Here is an 18579-nt window from a genome sequence, read left to right on the forward strand (position 1 = left end):
GAGCCCACTATAGGATTGTAGAAAAGCCCAATGGTTTGAAGACATCCATCAAAAGGGCAATTACGTGGCTCGAGGCAACACACGTGGCATCTAAAGGCCATCGCATTGTGACACGTTACACGTACCTTCCTTCTCCCACGAATAGAGTCTGGTATAACTCATCCTCCTTCAGACGCTATGGGAGTTGCAGGCTAGAGAAGGATAGATTATCGCATTAGAAAGATGGGTTCGGAGACGTTCTTGGAGGTGATTTTGGCCATTCTAATCCCCCCTTTGGGTGTCTTCCTGCGTTACGGATGTGGGGTAAGTCTAATTCACAAATTTTGATATAATCTATTGCATAGTATTTTGAATAGTTGTTTCATTTTTTTAACTTTATTATTATTTTTTTTTATATTGGTTGTCTGCAGGTGGAGTTTTGGATTGATCTGCTACTGACGATATTGGGATATATTCCGGGAATAATTTATGCCATATACGTTTTGGTAGGATAGTAGTTGGAGCAGCGAGTTGGAATAAGATAGACTAATTAGTTCTTCATCAATGTCTTTTGAGTAATACTACTTTGTGTCTGATGAATTCTGAAATGTTGTGTCTCAGCTGTATTTGATTCATTTGTGTCATTAATATATGGCATCTCCATGCAATCTTATTGCCATGGAGATTCATTTGTGATATATTGGGTTACTTGTTCATAGTTGCAAGCTCAGAGGTATAAGAATGGATTAATGTTGCCATGGAGATTACTCTTTAACTGTATGTTAATAAAGCTTTAACCAGGAGAGAAATAACAAAGTAAATCTAAGCCTCCAAAACACTGCAGGGTTTCATCATTACACAGCATTTACTTTTAACTCCTCAGTTGGTCAAATCAAAAGAAGTAGCAACATGGGGGAGAGGCTAACAGTAGCATGAAAACAAGTAGAAATGACCCAGTTCTCATTTTGGGCTCTTCTTCCACAGGCCACTCATCCTCCTCAGCACACTGCCGTTGTTCTTCTTCTTGGGTGATTCATCGTCCAAGTCATCGGAGAACGGCGAGCTCATGAGCTTGCCCCCGATCGAGTTGTAGCCTGAATCCATTGACCCAGTTCTCTCCATGAACTTTCCATTGTTTCCAGTAGTAGTAGTAGTACTGAGAGCAGCTGCTGCAGCTTCAGCTGCCTTCCTCCATTGATCTGATTGCACCCTGAGTCTCCTCAATTCGGTTTCCATCTCTGAATTCATAGCTTGAGCTGCATCTAGCTGCTCTGCCACCCTCGCTGCCCTCCGGCTGCTCTTGTCCACCTCCTCCGTGACGCTTCCAAGCCTCATCCTCACTTCTTGTTCCGCTGCCTTGGCTAGCTCTAGCTCAGCCACCGCCTCTTCGTACTTTTCGTGGCTCTCCATCTCCTTCTTCCCTATCTCAGCTTTCAGCATCTCGTTCTCGTCCAAGATGCTTTGTAACTCGGTCTCCTTGTCCATGAGATTTGCCTTTAATTCCGCTATGTCGGTAATAGACTTCATTAAATTCGTCTCTAATTCAGACATTGTTTGGTTCACCGATAGGTCTTTACTCGAAGCTGCTATCCCATCAAGTTCAAGCTCCTTCTCAGCTAGCCTTGCCTTCAGTTCAGCAAGCTCTGCATTTTTGTTACTCAATTCAAGTTCAAGCTTGGATGCTTTTAGTCCAGACTCCATCTTGAAGCTCTCCAGCATTTCATCAGCTGTCCGAATCTTCATGGCATTTTGAGTTTGTTCCTCCCTATACTTAGCCTCGGCGGTCTCGAGTGCTGATCTCAGTTTCTCTATCTCTATCTCCATCTCCAATGAACCGTTGTTAGATGTCTTCGAAGACTTGTCGGTATCAGCTTCCTCAACAACGATCTTCTTCGCCTCCAATTTTTTCACAATTGCCTCCAGTGATTTGATTTGAGCTTGAGACTCTTCTAACTCAGAAACTTTTGATCTCAAGGATTCTTGGAGTTTCGAGCCTTCAGAACAAAGGGATTCGATGGTGGTCTTGGCCATATCCAACTGCTGCTGGCTCTCACTAACCTTTGCTCGTGCATCAGCTTCAGCCTTCTCGCTGTCTCTAAGATGAATCTTGAAGCTCTCGATTGTAGAAAGTGCCGCAGCCATGTCTTGCTTCAACGCGTGGAGCTCAGAAAGTGCCTCTTCAGAATTTTTTTCTTGAGCGGCCTCAGATTTAGCAGCCATTTCTAGTTGCTCCTTCAGCCTCTGGATCTCAGACATGGCTGAGCCCAAGGCTGCAGAGTCAACAGAATGCTGTTTCTGAATGGCTTCAAGCTCAGATTGCCATGCACGATCACGCTCCTGAGAGATCTTGCGTAGTTCCTGAAGACGACCTTCTTCAGCTGCAGAGAACTCAACAAGCTGCTGTTGGGAATCCTCGAGCTTCGAGGTGATGGCCTGAAGATGCTGCTTGGATTCCTCTGCTTCCTGCTGCGCTTGCTTCTTCCATGTTTCATCAGAACTTAGCTGATCCTTTGCCTTCTTCAGTTCCTCTTGGAGCTGACAGACCTGGGATTCCAACTCAGATATCCTGCTCGGACGCTTCTTCTGGAATTTATAAATTATAATGGATCAGGATGGAATGTAAGGTGATGATCTTGGCCAAGATAGGTTTAATGGCCAAAATAACTGTTTGAATGTCTAATGGAAAATAACACCTAAACAATTTTCGTGAGCAAAACTGCTAAGCAGTGCATTATACAGTACCCCCTGGTGACCTATGAAAATTTTACATGTAGAGCTAAAAGAAAGGAACAACTTAGCAGCTGGAAAAAGACTAGCTTTATGAAGAATGTCACTGCCATTTTTGAGAGCAGCATCCACCTTCATCAAAATATGCCAAAATTATCCAATAGATAGTTCGCATTGTGCAAGTTTCATAAGGAGTATCAGAATTTTTTCACTAATGATTTTAAGTTTCGAGCAGATGTCATCTCAAATGATGCAACGATAAAGAAAAATGTAATTCATCTTTTTGTTATTACCTCGGTCGCTGGGCTTCTGGGTGATCGACGCTGGATGACCTTAGGACTCCTTTCAGTAGGTGTCTTTGTGGGAGTAATTCCAGGAGAGTCAGATTCATTTCCTCCTGTCTTGCTCACACGAGCTTTTCTAGGGGTAGCTAAAGATGTCTTCTGAGGAACATCTGATGATCCATTCCTGCTGCATCAAATGATATATGCTAAAGATGATATCAAATTCAGAAGAAAAACAAACAAAGAAAAAACTATCGAGGGATCTATACGAAAATATTGTAGGGCATTCTATCAATTGTCAGAATAAAAACACTTATGAGCATATCTTCTGGTCTAGTACAATTGATCATTCGAGATACTGACATACTGGAAATTAGTATCAGAAAAGAAAACGAACTTGATTACCTATCAAACATTGTAACCAAAATGTAAGAGAATGGACCAGTCAATCACACATTAGAGAAACATAGCAAGAACACAACACCCCCACAACTTCCATGCTTTCATTGTAATCTATGTAGTTTGCGAACTAGATATTAATCTGAGTTCATACTAATCAACAAGACAACAGCTTGATCACATAGGTATACCATCAGATATCTACAGTCTATCACTACAAACTTCCATCTTTCATTAATCACCTTCTTATTTTTAAACTCTGGATTGCATATATACGAATCACCACTCCCTACTTTATAGTGCAATCTAACTACTAGTCCTTCTAGACTCAAAGATCCTTGGACCCACTTATACAACTTGCAGCACATGAATGCAGAAAAGCAAAAAGAAAGAGCACACATAAAATTTGTCACGTTAGGGAAAAAAATGGCTGTGCCTACTTACAAACAAAATAAAAGGCAAAAAAAAAGGACAAGGTTAAATCAGATGGGGAAAAAACCCACAACTTGCTCATTAGCAAACCAAGAGAGGAATCTCATAAATAACAAAAGGTAAATATGATCATCTACTATTATCAAGCTTCTATATACCCAGTAAAGCATCATCTTAGTATCTAACTTCACCAATGCCCAGGCCATCTCTCTAATGAGAAGATCAGACAAACCCCACAGGGCCAGTTGCAGTCACACATGGGAGGAACTAACCCTTCTACAGACAGGGAAACAAGTGGGTCTCCTGTGCCCCATCTATTACATTCAATACAAACAAAGCACCTCTCGGATACCATGCCCACCACTGGAGCATACAAACTAAAACCATAGTATTAAAGCACAACACTACAAGCAGAAACCAACCTGGTCTTCGGTGTCTGCATACTTAGCTTGCTAAGTAAATCTCTCTCCACTTGCAAACCTGCAGTAGTAAATAAGAGAAAATGTCAAATAACATAGAGAGGGGGAGAGAGAAAGAGGGATCATCTGAGTTCATTGGCTTTATTATAGCATGTGTATTAATAAATACATGCATCAGGATCCCATTGATAGAGTATCCAAAGCAATGAAATCAAACCCATCCATTTTGTTTCCATGGTAAGTAAGTTAAAAGTGAAAAAGAAGAGAGTTTTGCTTCTTTTCCTTTTGCTCAAATTAAATACTGTCCTGCAACTCGTACTCTGATAGAGAATCCAGCATTGCCACTACCCAACGGTTCAAATTGGTGAAAGGAATCCAGTGAGAAAAGAAGGACCAACCATCCTCAAGAACACAACATAAGAGATCTTTGAATCACGAAAATGCCCTCTATTCTGCTATAACAAGGGCAGGGATATAAGGGTGGTTTGGTCATTATGGTAGGAGAGAACAATAAAATGGGTGCCCTCTTATAGAAAAAGGAGGGTCAAAGCAGCAAAGACTGCAGAACTGCACAATTCCTGAGGAGGCACATTGATAAATAATAAAAACTCCTATTGGGTAATAGGGGCTATTATTTATAAGATAAAAGAAGCAGTTCAAATGGACAACAAAAAGATCAGTAAGCAAAAGCATTGATGAAGGAGGATCAACTGTTTCAACAAAAAATTTCTCATCTGCGAGCACCTATGCGAGGCAAATCTACGAGAGAACAAGTGAAAAAAAAAAACGAAGCTTAGATAAAAGAGAGACAGATCGAAACCAAGAAGAGAGCTATATGAAAACTTTACCCACATTCTTAGATGGAAGGAAACCCATTTTCGAAATCGTCCAAAGAAGCTTGTTTTATGATTTATTACCAAATATCCTAAGATCGGAAAGCACGGGAGGAGAGGAAAGCAGGAGTGATGGCATTATCATTTTAAACTCGTTATAAAGCCTCTTTGATCGAAGCCAACATCACAATGAGATGAAAAGAAACCCAAAAAAAAAAGCTCCCAACTTTGCCACCTTTCCCGTCTTTCTTCTTCTCGTCTAAGATAAAGATCGCAACACTTGCTCACATTTCCATCAAAGACAAAGATCGCATCCTAACCACTTTCCTCTTCACTCTCTCTTCCAAAACACAGGAACACGCACACACACAAACAGAGCGAAAGTGGGAACAAGCGAAGAAAAACAAATGCTACCAACTCACCCTTGTACTGCTTTGGATTCTTCTTCTTCTTCCCTTTCTATTACAACTACTACTACTACTACTACTACTACCACCACCTCCTCCTCCACTTCTACTCGTTCGCAGTTTCCGATACGTTTCTCTCCCACTCCGCTTCAGTTTCCGGAGTAAATGGTGGAAGAGTGGGGGCAAAGCATGAGAATTTTATATCAAAAAGAAAGGCACTAGGGTTTGTCTCGAGAGCTCTTAATAAATAAAGGTTGAAACAAACGAAGAGGTAAATAGATTTTGTCGCCACCCAGTTTAAAATTTAACCGTATTGTATTCTTGCGCTGCGTCCGAGATTTGAATACACGAACAACGGTAGCTCTTTGAAACCGTTGGCCCGCTCGCTGGCTTTAATTAACTGGGAAAGATTACCTTTGTTTTATAGTCAATAACTCTTTTTGAGTAATGCCACTTATAATAGTTAATCTCATAATTAATTACTCGGTTTGGTGGTTAATCACATAAGTAACCACATAATTAGGGCTGTCAAAATAATTGAAAGCTCCCCTCCATCAAGCTCGACTAAAAAATAAGTTTGCCCTTCAAAATAGTTTATCATGAGCCAACTAACTAACTATATATATATATATATATATATATATATATATATATATATATGTTTTATATTTCTATTATATTTTAAATTTTATTTAAATGGATTATAAAAATACATGAAAAATTCTATTAGTTTATATTTTTATAATTGAATTAGATTTTCTTTTAAATTTGATTCAAGACTAGATTAAATTTAATTAGGCTCAAATTAGTTTAGACTTAAAATTACCCATAAATTTAGACTCTGAATTATTTTTAATTCGAACTTGATCAGACTCAATTACAATCCTACTCGAGTTTTCTTGTGCCCAAATGCACCCTATCTATCTCACCTTATATCAACTATAATAGGAAAGAAAACTCATCTCTTTTGGATTGAGAGTAACAGTTCTGGGTGACTGCTAAATAGTAAATGTAACAGAGTATCTCTTGAGTCCAAGTGAGGACTTCCTCAAAAGCTGGGACTTACCAACCAAATCCACACCACACTGATCCATCCAATGTTGGCTACTTGGCTTTACCTCTGAAGAGTTCAGAAGCACTCATCAAGGAATCCAAACTTCTACATCAGAGGAAAGCTGAGAAGACGATGACCCAGGACAAGATGAATTATGGTTTGATAAAAAGGATTCTTATATTGAAAGAAAAGAAAAGGAAAAGGAAATATTGATTCTGAATTAATTACTTGAGATGATGGGACTAGGATGGAGTCCACTGCTGTCTTCAAGCTTTTTAAGAGGGACCAAAAAGGAAAAGTAACTGAGAGGAAGCGTGTGGAATTAAAAGGCTTAGATTGGGTTAGGAGGTGACTTGATTTGTAATGAAAGCAACCATTCATACCATACGATTTTTGATTAAAGAGTTGGAAAGGATTAAGCTTGCATGATTAAAAAAAAGGGAGCAGTAACTTTTACATAAAAGTTGTGCTGTCTTTGTCTAAAAACAATGCCAACATCTTAAAGCAGGGGTTGGATAACCACCTACCTGTTCATGAATTTTATTTTGGAGAATGCTTGATGTTCTCCACTTGACAAATGAAGTTGATTTATACAACCTAGCTGCAACCACTCGCCATATTGAAAAACATAGGAACCTTGAATTATTACTACATTGGAACAATGTTGTTATTATCTTGTACAATATGTATGATTTACATTCACAAGCATCAGTATGATAAAAATAATACATGAGCCAAACTAAACAAATCCTACAAGACTCCCTGAGTTGTACCAATGGATCATAAACCAAAACTGTATCATCAGCAAATGTACAAGTTCTTTTACTATCAAATTCCTGAACATGTTCACGATAATCTTTAGCAGATTATGCATTCTCTAGGATCTGCATTTGAACCTTCTTCAGAATCCCCATCGGCACCTGTAAATCCTAGCAAGAAGGCCTCTCTTTGATCTTCCTCGTCATCACTTTCGGCATCTATGCTTGAGAGTCTACGCTCAACATAAGCCGTAGGTTGTCTTCGCTGCAACCTCAAAACATGCATGATAATATCAGGAGAGAGTGTTACTTGTGCACGAGCCTCTCTACCACGCTTGTTAGCAGCCATTATCTGTCACAAGCAAGTACAAAATGAGAATTATGGTATGTTACTACAATATTACTAAACTCCAATGTATAAACATCACCAGCAACCTCTTTGGCATTTTTGGGCAGTGAAGCCAACTTTTTTGCTGTAGGAGTCCAGATCTTCACATTTTTATCAAATCCACTAGTAGCAAGGAAAGGAAAATAAGGATGTGGTTCGACAGAATTTACTATGTGCTTGTCGCCAACCATCATACATACAAGTTCTCCTCCATTCTTCTTCCATATGTAAATATGGCCACAATCTGACCCACTTACAACATACTCGTCATTGGGTCCAAAGAAGCTGACCCCTTTCACTGTCTGTGAATTTCTATGACCAGAATATACCTGTGACTGATCAAGCTTTTGCAAATTCTCAGCTGGGCCTGTTCTGGACCAAGGATTTGGACCGAGATCCATGTCTTTCTGAAATAGGTAGGCAAGCTCATCATTGTATGAGACGAGCAACTCGCTTGCTTTGGAATATGCAACCCCAGTAATGTGGATGTTGTCAGAGCCAATCAGATGTTTAGGACAGAAAGTACTGACAAGTTGATCCGAATTACTGGATGCATCCCGCTGGTAGTTTCTTATGTCGTAGACACGTGCATATTCATCAGATCCTCCGACTGAAAAATAATTAGGGTTGCGTGGGTCTATGACAATAGCATTCAGTCGTACAGGCTGTTTGTTGTCTGAGAATGAAGAGCAGATGAAAAGCTTGGTCGAGCGGTCACTCCGTAAATCAAACTGTAAGACAAAATTTCAAATTCTGCAACAATAGATAAGTGATTAAAAGAGTAACAGAAAATGGGGAAGATGGCATACATGTTGTACCAAGCCATCCTCGCCACAGCTGTAAAATATGTGAGGGCTTCCTGGTTCAATGGCAAGCTTGTGCACACGGCCAAGATGTGTCCCAAGCTCCTTGGTAGAGACATCACAATTGTCCATGATTTGGCCAACTCTCACCTAAGTGAAGAAAAAATTCGTAAATTAAAATTCAATAATCTTCATCTTCACAATTACAAAGAAACCAACAGGATTAATGCTTTCAACTTAGACTTCCTCTTCGTTTCTTTTCTTGTTATAAAAATGTTGTTTAACTTAAAACTTAAAAGTAACTTGTTAGTTGACAGCAACTGAATTTGTTTTCACAATTTCAAATAACCAAAAAGAGCTAAGGCATAGCAATCCTGAGATTTATTTAATAGGCCTAAAGAAAATTTGGTTGAGGAATATGATGATACATTATATGGCCTGCAAGAGCAAGCAATATTCAGTTTCAGATCTAACCATCTGCAATAAAATTCAAATATATAGGTAGGTAAAGGCACTCAAGTATACAATGTTAAATTAGGAGAACACCTTGGATAATAATTGGTGAGGAATTACTTCGAATTTGGATAGCTTTGTCATATTTAGCTACTCAGGGAGTGAATAAGAACAAGAGAAAACCTACTTGTTAGTAGAACCTTGATGTCTTAATGCGTTATCTTCATTTTAAGGAACTGAATAGGAATCACAAGTCCAGACTAAGAACAGGACTCCATAGTCCATACACTTGTATTCACTTCCACTTATAAATATACCAACAAGACTATATATCCATAGTCACAAGTACTATGCACCACCTCATTCTTGCCAGGATAAAAATAGCAAGATAAGCAAGTAGGAATTCCATATGCAGTTCTACATACTCACTGTGTGAAAAAATGACTTAAAGGGTTGCTACCTGGCCATCTGCAGCAGAAGATATTATTGTCCGATCATCAGTGAATGGCATAACCCGAGCCTGGAAAACATTCTCTAAATGACCAGAAGGATATGAAAGCTTTTTAGTTTTGGCTTCCCAGTTCCAAATTATGATGTCCCTGTCATCAGAACCAGAAACGAGGAGGTCTCCACCAGGGTTGAAATAAACAGTATTTACACACCCCTTATGGCCATGTAACTTCCCATATAGATTCATCCTCCTCGCAAGGGCCTGTTTATATATAACGACAAAGTAATAAGCAATTAAGATCAATACAAGAGTAGTAGTTTCAAATTTTCCTTCACATAGTGTGACCAACTATAATTCTACAATTTGGCTATTTTATAAACTCATCCTTTAGGATGCATTTAGTTGCACGATAACAATAGTAGCCTAGTAAGTATAACTTTGTTATCCCAAGGTGGGAATCAAAATTATTCAAAATTTGCCTTTGTTCTAATGCTTCATCTAATACAGTGAAAGTTAGCGAAACTGACTCGAAATGCCATCTTTATTCATATATGCCCAACTAAACAACATTTACCTTAATTTTGTTCTGAAGGTTGGGAATTGCTGTTTTGTGGAATTTTGAACCCAATCATCCCTAAGAAAATATGCCCAAATCCCAACCTTCAGAACAAATTTCTTTATCCACAACAAAGACTTACTAAACTATGTAATTGGGCGAAATTTCTGATTGCACATCAGCTGGTGTATCGCAAATTGACACAAAGCTTTGTTCCAAAACAGAAAATACTCCGATAACTAAGCTACTTATGATTCGGGGAAAAGATAATTGAGCAAAGAAGACCTCCGAACCACCGATTTGGCGAACAAAAGTTCGGGGCTGAGATGACCCGAGCTCCCTTTGCTTGATCTCAGAGAACCCACTTATTGAACCCCTCGAATGCTTCTCCATCTTTCTTTATTTCAATCTAGAATCTAATATGAGAGAAGGGAGGCGGAGATAGGAGGAGAGGAGGTCATGAGATTCGCCCCCATGGAAGAAGAAGATGAAGAAGAGAGTGGCGGTAGGGGGTATTGTAACGGTGATAGTATGACTGTAGCGCCTGTAGAAGCCTGCGACGACTTCGATTACGATGCCGAATTTTTGTTGGGCCCAAAATCTATATAATAATATATACTTGGGTTAATTTTTAAAACTCTTAAGCAGTGATATTTTTTTTAATTATTCATAAGTCAAAAGATTAGATATGAGTTAAAAAAAGTCAACATTTCCTAAATACTGAGGCACCACCACTAAACTTTTAACTTTTTAGTCTAGCGAACCAAATGCCCCTAAGATCTATTCCAAACCGTTGCGTTATTGAGAAAGTACCTACCAACTCTATTAGAATTAATTAATTAAATAATTTATTTAACTATACTATAGTTTTCTTCCCAGTTGGTCATACAAGATGTTGCACTCGTACAAGATGTTGAATTAAAAAAAATAATTTAAATTATTTGATGGATTTAAAATAATATTAATATAAATTTAAACAATAAATAAATATATATATATATATGTTAATATATTTGCCATATTTTTTAAAATTATTCAAATTTTTGATAATTTTATCTCGATCTTTAAATTTACTATCTAATTTAATTATATAAAATAAAAAAAATGACTACTTAATTTATTGAATTAAGTACTCAAGTCATAAAATTAAACCAAACTTAAATTTTCACTTTCCTTTGTTAGGCACGTTCTAACAATAGAGCCCAAATAAATAAATAAATAATAGCCAATAGTAAATAATAAAGTTATTCCACGTGTACTGAACTCAAATATTATCTACTCGATTTAAACTAACGCACAAAGCCAAATATCATCGACCCTACCATTCGAATAAAATATTTCACGAAATTTTAAGCTTCTTCTACCGATTGTGCTTCTCACGAGCTATATATATAAAAAACGATCCACTAACTAACTCCTCGCTCAATCATTGTCACGAGTTCTTCTCCTCCCTTCTCCAGTATTTTTCTTCAAACTCTTTTCTTAAAAAAGTATATGATAAGAGTAGAGAGTTTTGCTCTTTACTATTGCCAAGTGTTTTCTTTTCTTTATTCCTTTGACAAGACCTCTTCTTTCGCTATCCACTAAACACGTTTACGTTGTAAGTTCTCTCTCTCTCTTATTATGTGCGTAATTAATATTTTTTTAGATTTTATTTATTTTAAAGTGAAGGAAAAAAAATAAAAAAATAATAATGTTAAAAATAAATTAGTGATTGAGTTGATAAGTGATATAAAGTATAAATTTAAAATAGAATTATTATAATATTTAATTATAATTTTAGAATAAAATAAGAATTATTCTTGAAGTCAACCGAAAGAAATAGCATTAGCGTAAGGAAAAATTTTCCGCTCGAATTGTGGCGGTGAGATTCTCCGGCGCTCGAAACTGAATTCGAACTCACGACTACAATCACCTTCGCGTGAGCATAAACATCGTCCCACCACCCCTCCGAACGGGTAATCCATACCTAGCGACGTTTAAACTGCGAGTCACCTGGTTTATATCGGATCCGTTCGTGGATCCGAATCATGACCCGAAACTGAGCGTAGCGGTAACGTTACGGAGCGGTGCACGTAATCCGCCTTCTATATTTTATCCCCAAATGAACCGTAATCGAAACCCTTGGCCCTTGCCGTGGTTACGTTCGTTTATGGCATCTCCTTCCGCTACAAGGCGAACTGCAAGAAATCCAGGTGCGCCGTTGCTTCCTTTAATGGCTAAATCCATCTCTCGGTAGCTCCAAAGGATTCTAGGGCTTCGTCTTCCTCCTCTCTCCCCCTCTCTCTCTCTTCTCAGAGAGATTTGTTGGTGTTTGTTGCGTCCTTCTTTAAAGGATTTCTAGGGTTCCGTTGCCTTATGTCTTCGGATCATTCGGAGAAGGAGGAAGCGGTGCCCTCCCGTGGCCTCGACCTCAACTCCTTCGCCGACGCTGGGGCCGCCGGTGAGAAGTCCGACGAGCCCTTCTCCGCCGCAGCTGCCGAAACCCTAGCTGAGGACCCGGTCGGAGGTGCTTCGAGAAGCCCTGCTTTCGATAGAAATGGTGGAATTAAGGATGGCGGTGGTGATGATGTCACAAAGAAGATTGAGAAAGATACGAACTTGGTTGATGGGAGTAATGTAACAAAAGAAGAAGATAAGGAGGGGGACAAGAGAGTGGTTATCGGAAAGCATGAACCTTCCAAGAGACGAGGAAGGCCGAAGAAAGATGATTCTGCAGCTGAGAACGTTCAGCATCCCACGAACTCCACGCCATTTCAAGACGAGAAGAGGGATGCTTTCGCCGTTTCGGATTTGGTGTGGGGTAAAGTTAGGAGCCATCCTTGGTGGCCCGGCCAGATCTTTGATCCTTCCGATGCCTCCGAGTTGGCTTTAAAGCATCAGAAGAAGGAGCACTTGCTTGTGGCATACTTTGGAGACAAGACTTTTGCATGGAACGATGAATCGATGCTGAAGCCTTTTCAATCACACTTCTCGCAGATGGAGAAGCAGAGCAGCATGGACGCTTTTCTTACTGCTGTGAATGTATCTTTGAAGGAGGTCTCCCGGCGTGTGGAGTTAGCGTTGTCAGATAGACGCTTTGTTGATGAAGATCTTAAGTACCAGAAAGTTGAGAATTCTGGTATCAGGGGAGAAACATATAGCCCTGTAGTTAATAATTCCTTTATTGTACGCTCTTTCCAGCCTGAGAAGTTCCTCGACTATATTAGGGATTTAGGTCAAGTGCCTATGGAAGGGGCTGACAGATTGGAGCTTGTGATAGCTAAGGCTCATTTGAGGGCTTTTAATCGCTCAAGGGGTTATCCTGATCTTCCTGAATTTCTTATTGGCGGAGGACTGGAAGATGAAGCTGTTATTTCACCTGCCACGAAGAAAGGTTCAGAAAAAGCTTTATTAGCCGATTCCTCAGCTGGAGTAGCATTGGATTCTGCATCTGGAAGGGGGAAATCAAGAGGCCGAGAGATTCCATTTAGCAAAAAGAAACATATTTCAGAGGATGGTAGGAAGAAGAAGAGACTATCTGAACTAATGGAAGAGGAAGATGTTCCTCTTTCTGTGTTTGGCCGTAAAAGTGGGTCTGGAGTAAGAAATTTGTCAGGTTTATCAGGCCAGAAACATAAGAATGTTGACTCTGCTTCTATTACATCACGGAAGAGTAAGAAGAAAAAACTTGACTCACTGGGTGATGTTAAACCCGAGTCAGAATCTCCAGCACATAAAAGATTTTCCAAGGTGGGAGAATGCATGCGTCGAGCAGCAGGGCAGCTGTCGCAGTCACCCTCTATTCTCAAAAGTAATGGTAAAACATATCAAGGGAGCCCATTAGATTTAAAAAAAGATGATGTTGATGACCCTCATACTCATGTGGAGACTCCAAATGTAAAAGGAAGCACCTTAAAGGAGTATTCTTCCCCTAGTGAGATGCTGTCACAGCTTTGTTTAGCTGCAAGGGATCCTATGAAGGGATATAGTTTTCTGACTATGATAGTTGATTTCTTCACTGATTTTAAGGCCTCATTTGCTTCCAAGGATACGGCGCTATCTAATGTGGTGGGAGGTAAGAGTGGTAGGAAAAAATCAGCAAACACAAAGTCGGTTTCTTTAGAAGGGTCCTCACCTGATCACATGCAGGATTCTTATTGGTCTGATGTTAGCAGCGAGAGTCCTGAAAAAGAACAGGTATCCAGTGGAAGCAAGAGGAACCAAGGGTTTAAGATTCAAAGGGAGAAGGTGGAGGAAGAGGGATCTCCAGAGGAGTCATCAGTCCCTAGATTGGATACTGCAGAACAATTGCAGGGTGATTCTGCGAGTGCCAATGGTGGGAAGGAACTGAAAGTGGAGACTTTGTGCAATTTGGAAGAGGAATTGGAAGAGTGCATGCCAACTGCTCTAATTTTGAACTTTAATGAATCTGATGCTCTTCCATCTGAAAGTGATCTTATTAAAATTTTTAGTCGTTATGGGCCTCTCAAGGAAGCAGAAACAGAAGTTCTGAAAAAGGCAAGTCGCGCTAAAGTTGTTTTCAAGAGGCGTGTTGATGCGGAAGTAGCTTTCAGTAGTGCAGGGAAGTTTAGCATCTTCGGGCCAGCACTTATCAGTTACCGTCTTAGCTACTTGCCATCAACACCAAGAGCATCTTCCTTATGTCCATCACAAGGCAAAAAGGACTCTCTGCTTGTTGAAGGTGATCGTTCGGAAATTCCAGGTACTTGTATATCATCTTTTACCTGCTTTTGGTGCTTCAATATGTGACTTTTGTTTCTTTTTCTTAATGGAAGGGTTTTTTTTCCCCTTGTAGCTCAAGATAATACAAAGCCCGTGAATGATGAGCCACTAGGAAATGGGTCATCAGATTGAGTTGTTGAGTTAGGTAAGCAACTTTTAGGACTTTCAGTATCAATAGACTTGTTAATTTAGGTGACCAAAACTGGTAGAATCTGTCATTTTTATTTTTCTGTCTTTTCCCCTAGTTACATTTTACTTGTTTTGTAGGTTAGGATTGTTATGCTGCAGAGCTGTATATACGAATATTGTAAAAAGCTGTAAGTTGTTTTAATTAAATTATCTTGTTGACTTGCCAGATTTTGAAATGGCATTTCCATCTAGTATGGGTACATGTTTTATGTGTGCTTTGAGGTTGATATTTAGTTTGTAAAATCTGAATTTTGTTTAAGTACTTTAAGTGAGGTTAAAATTATTCAACTTTTTTATTAATTGCACAACTTTGGGTCACATTGATTTTAATATTTATCAAAATACTAGTCTAAAGTTACAAAACTCTCTATTGATCGATCCACATAATAGAATGTATTGTTATCTTATATCAATTAGACTAAATTGGTTGAGTATGATGATTCTTTCCAATGAAAAAATAAAGTAGCTAAACTCACAAAGTATTTTAGACAGTAGAACTTCTGTAAATTAAACGATTGGAACAATACTATACTGATCTTCTATAACAAGTATTTTTCATGCCTTCAATGTACCCAAAAATAACAATCAATTATATAGATAATAAATCAATATGGAAATATTGAATAATGTATGCAGATTAATGCATTGTGTCTGTGGAGTAGAGGGTGAGTAGATGGAAAATGGAATCTCTATTAGCTCAACCCGTCCTATATATAGAAAATTCCTCTTGTTCTTTTAAGAACTTTTGAAGCTTAAGATTCTACAAATAAAGTTGTAGAGGATTGTATAAATTTTTAATGCTTTAAAAATTATTTTGATAAAAGTTCATATAATAAAAGTTATAGCTTAAACACTCAATTTTTGTCAACTTATTTTCTGTGACAACTTCAATTTGATTTTGACTTCCTGTTGGGATGAACTCTTATCCTTCCAATTAAACATTTAACAAATTTCTTCGATAAGAATGAATCATTAACCGCTTGTCTCATTCAATCTTGGCCATTGAATCTCCTCAAGTGGGAGAGATTTAGACAATGTATCAATTTGAATAAACTAGTGACAATTTAGGGGTTGTGCTTAAACTCAAATTTAATGACATACATGACATAAATGTCAGAAATACTTAATTAGTATCTTATAATAATAAATCATAATTTTGCTCTATTATTATAGAATTACTTGTTCACATACTGATATCATAAAATTAAAAGCAAAGATATGCTTTAAAGCCTAAAACATATGAAATGTTTTAGTGTCAATTGTATGTCCATCAGTTTGTTAAGTCCCTGTTTGGATGTGGTTTAGGCGTACCTTTAAACTAGTTTAGTGATCACTAAAGTGGTTTAATATCGAAACAATGATTTATCTCATTACTTCTGCAGGGCAATCTATTTAAACCCATTCTTCTGTCTTCTCTCCTCTTTCATTCAATATTGATATTTACCAACAAAATTTGACTACCATATTGACTTTGGAAAGACGTAAATTCAATTGACTATTATTTCAATTCTTGTCCCCTCTCTTTTCTCCTCATTCATCTACTATAAAAAGTATTTTGACCATTTGATAACATTTCTTCTAAATTTACTACTTTTTACGTCACATCAATTGTAATTATGATGCTACTAAACTGGTTTGCAACAAAACACTATATTTTTCTAAACTAGTTCAAGCTATCTTATTCAAGTTTAAAAAATGAGCATATTTAACTAGGTTTAGGAATTATACCACATCCAAATCATTAAATTATTCCAGGACAGATTGTGTTAGTATACTTGTTTGTTTGATAATGTTTTTTCCCCCCACAATCTATTGGTGGGATTGCTGAGCAATCAATGCTGTCTCAATAGAGTGTTGTTATTATACCATGCATTGAGTGATTTTTATGATCTCAGCCCGTACAACTTTGGATTGCTGGTAAGTGGTATAATATGCAGCTTTGATGAAACGGATATCTGCAATTCTGGAGCTCTCATGACAGTTTTAAACAAGCTCCTCCTTTTCTTGGTAAGCTGAACAAAGTTACTCAACCATGTGTACTTTACAAATTGTAAAAATAATAGTTTTGCTATTTGGATTTGGCTTAAATGTTATGTTTTCTATGACACTCTTTTATTTACTCTTTCTGAAATATCTTTGAAGTTACTTTGGTTTCTTTGTTCTATGAATCAACACATTGTGAGACCAGAGTTGATTCTATGCAGCCACTGAAACATATGGCCTTTTTTTCTTTCTAGAATGTCAATTTACAGTGGTGAGAAGTAATTTTTTCTGATACACATGAAAGGAATCTAGTCCTGCATCATGGCAGTCATATGTATTGTATAATCACTAGCTATCTATCTTGACAGCAGGCCTCTTTATTGTTTAATCTGGTCGACAACTTATAGTGTTGGAATGTTATTATTGAGATGCAAATGCTGTTGGATATGGAGCTGGCAGTGCTTCACTGGAACAAGTTGGTGGAACCAGAAAGACAGTAGCCAACACGAAGAAGTGCTGTTCTCCAAGTTGTGAAAGAGGACACTGAGTGAGAGGCATCTCAATTCTTATCGAATTGTAGCAAATTGGTTCTGGTAGTGGAAAATAATTGTAATCTGTTCTAACAACTTTCTCTTCATCTTCTCAGAAATTTGGGTTCAATTTTTGTCAGACCTAAAAGCTAGAAAAGAACGAAGTTTTTTTTTTTTGTTGTAATTATATCTTTTTGAAATTTCTTATTTATATGTATACTCTTCTCAAGTTGATATTTATATATATTTCTCAAAGAAGTTAATTCTTACACAATAGGCTTTGGAAATTAAAATTCTGGCTTTGTTTGGATGTGGAATAAGTACAGAGTTAAACTAGTATAGTGAGGGCTATACTAGTTTTTGATATTCAAACTTTAATAGTACATAGTTTTCTCTCTTTTATCTTTTATCTATTTTATATTTACAAATAAAACTTTATTCTTATTTTATTCTTAAAAGGATAATATTTAATTAATTATTATTTCTCTTTTTCCTTCCCCCAACCATCCACTATTAATGATATCTTAGTTATTAAAAAAAATTAATTTAATATATATATATTTTTTATATCCATCATGTGTAACTATTACACCACTACTAGTTTACAACCAAATATTATATTAGCCCAGATTGATATAGGCTTTCTTATTTCTTCTATAGATACATATGAAACTTAACCTACAATTAAATTTTGACCCATTTAACAGTAAAAGATTAAAACATACTCTCTTTTTTTTTTTTTTCTTGCATTCATTATTGTCGAGTAAAGGCATATATGCCTAAAACGTCCGTTATAGACAAAGCTTCACCCATTAATCGAAGTTCCATGAAGGACTTGATTTGATCACCATTATTAATGCTGTATTGGATGAAGTGTGAATCTACGCTCAAATCTACCATAGACTAAGCCTCCATTTACCACGACCAGATCCACAAGCTACGCCACTCGTTTCACACTTCGTTAAATTTTCTAGTGTTGTTGCCCATCACCAACAGAGTTAATTCCTTTCTTCTTCTTCTTCTTCTTCTTCTTCTTCTTCTTCTTCTTCTTCTTCTTCTTCTTCTTCTTCTTTTTCCCACGAGAATTGCCTAACTTCTCCTCCATTACTAATGTCTTAGGTTCCCACTAGTAACGTGCCATAGACTACATTGATGTGTGACCTTTAAAGGCTCCACCACTACTTGAAAGAATCCCAATAGATCATATGA

General features: G+C 37.6%; 4 protein-coding genes across 17 annotated transcripts; 2 read left to right on the top strand and 2 right to left on the bottom strand.

Annotated features, from left to right (window-relative positions):
- The first annotated feature begins 205 nt into the window (after positions 1-205).
- On the top strand, positions 206-584 carry LOC140765837 (salt stress-induced hydrophobic peptide ESI3-like). The gene is made up of 2 exons (XM_073105096.1): positions 206-303; positions 411-584. The coding sequence occupies exons 1-2, from the start codon at positions 223-225 to the stop codon at positions 492-494; spliced, it is 165 nt and encodes a 54-aa protein (XP_072961197.1). The 5' UTR covers positions 206-222; the 3' UTR covers positions 495-584.
- A 162-nt stretch (positions 585-746) lies between these two features.
- LOC140766229 (interactor of constitutive active ROPs 3-like) lies at positions 747-5711 on the bottom strand. 4 transcript variants are annotated; one of them, XM_073105707.1, is made up of 4 exons: positions 5496-5711; positions 4244-4301; positions 3000-3177; positions 747-2562 (listed from the first exon to the last, which is right to left on the bottom strand). In XM_073105707.1, exons 2-4 carry the CDS (start codon positions 4261-4263, stop codon positions 940-942), a joined length of 1821 nt encoding a protein of 606 aa, XP_072961808.1. In that variant the 5' UTR covers positions 4264-4301; positions 5496-5711; the 3' UTR covers positions 747-939. The 4 variants fall into 4 exon arrangements, with proteins under 4 accessions (XP_072961808.1, XP_072961811.1, XP_072961809.1 ...); XM_073105710.1 differs by lacking the exon at positions 5496-5711 and adding an exon at positions 5309-5476 and having other exon boundaries at positions 3000-3174; XM_073105708.1 differs by lacking the exon at positions 5496-5711 and adding an exon at positions 5309-5476.
- A 1442-nt stretch (positions 5712-7153) lies between these two features.
- On the bottom strand, positions 7154-10456 carry LOC140765217 (uncharacterized). The gene is made up of 5 exons (XM_073104190.1): positions 10229-10456; positions 9397-9648; positions 8490-8633; positions 7728-8411; positions 7154-7644 (listed from the first exon to the last, which is right to left on the bottom strand). The coding sequence occupies exons 1-5, from the start codon at positions 10334-10336 to the stop codon at positions 7393-7395; spliced, it is 1440 nt and encodes a 479-aa protein (XP_072960291.1). The 5' UTR covers positions 10337-10456; the 3' UTR covers positions 7154-7392.
- Positions 10457-12082: 1626 nt separating this feature from the next.
- On the top strand, positions 12083-17588 carry LOC140764583 (PWWP domain-containing protein 5-like). 11 transcript variants are annotated; one of them, XR_012105062.1, is made up of 5 exons: positions 12083-12138; positions 12279-14648; positions 14742-14813; positions 14936-14985; positions 16753-17588. XR_012105062.1 is itself a non-coding variant. In XM_073103221.1 (4 exons), exons 1-3 carry the CDS (start codon positions 12096-12098, stop codon positions 14798-14800), a joined length of 2472 nt encoding a protein of 823 aa, XP_072959322.1. In that variant the 5' UTR covers positions 12083-12095; the 3' UTR covers positions 14801-14813; positions 16753-17587. The 11 variants fall into 11 exon arrangements, 5 of the variants coding, with proteins under 5 accessions (XP_072959322.1, XP_072959324.1, XP_072959323.1 ...); XR_012105060.1 differs by having other exon boundaries at positions 14742-14985; positions 16753-16864; positions 17209-17586; XR_012105061.1 differs by having other exon boundaries at positions 14742-14985; positions 16753-16864; positions 17212-17586.
- The last annotated feature ends 991 nt before the right edge of the window (positions 17589-18579 follow it).

This window comes from Typha angustifolia, chromosome 8, assembly GCF_048772165.1.
Source record: "Typha angustifolia cultivar Huaian chromosome 8, ASM4877216v1, whole genome shotgun sequence".
In the NCBI taxonomy this organism is placed as follows: Eukaryota; Viridiplantae; Streptophyta; class Magnoliopsida; order Poales; family Typhaceae; genus Typha; species Typha angustifolia.

Excerpts from the sequence above, each read along its gene's own strand:
- LOC140766229 (XM_073105707.1), bottom strand. The coding sequence starts at position 4,263 with ATGCAGACACCGAAGACCAG. Across the intron at positions 3,178-4,243 it reads ATGCAGACACCGAAGACCAG|CAGGAATGGATCATCAGATG; the intron begins GTTGGTTTCTGC and ends CATTTGATGCAG. Across the intron at positions 2,563-2,999 it reads CCAGAAGCCCAGCGACCGAG|AAGAAGCGTCCGAGCAGGAT; the intron begins GTAATAACAAAA and ends TATAAATTCCAG.
- LOC140765837 (XM_073105096.1), top strand. The coding sequence starts at position 223 with ATGGGTTCGGAGACGTTCTTGGAGGTGATTTTGGCCATTCTAATCCCC. Across the intron at positions 304-410 it reads TCCTGCGTTACGGATGTGGG|GTGGAGTTTTGGATTGATCT; the intron begins GTAAGTCTAATT and ends GGTTGTCTGCAG.
- LOC140765217 (XM_073104190.1), bottom strand. The coding sequence starts at position 10,336 with ATGGAGAAGCATTCGAGGGGTTCAATAAGTGGGTTCTCTGAGATCAAG. Across the intron at positions 9,649-10,228 it reads GCCAAATCGGTGGTTCGGAG|GCCCTTGCGAGGAGGATGAA; the intron begins GTCTTCTTTGCT and ends ATATATAAACAG. Across the intron at positions 8,634-9,396 it reads CTTCTGCTGCAGATGGCCAG|GTGAGAGTTGGCCAAATCAT; the intron begins GTAGCAACCCTT and ends TTCTTCACTTAG.
- LOC140764583 (XM_073103221.1), top strand. The coding sequence starts at position 12,096 with ATGGCATCTCCTTCCGCTACAAGGCGAACTGCAAGAAATCCAG. Across the intron at positions 12,139-12,278 it reads GCGAACTGCAAGAAATCCAG|GATTTCTAGGGTTCCGTTGC; the intron begins GTGCGCCGTTGC and ends CCTTCTTTAAAG. Across the intron at positions 14,649-14,741 it reads TGATCGTTCGGAAATTCCAG|CTCAAGATAATACAAAGCCC; the intron begins GTACTTGTATAT and ends TTCCCCTTGTAG.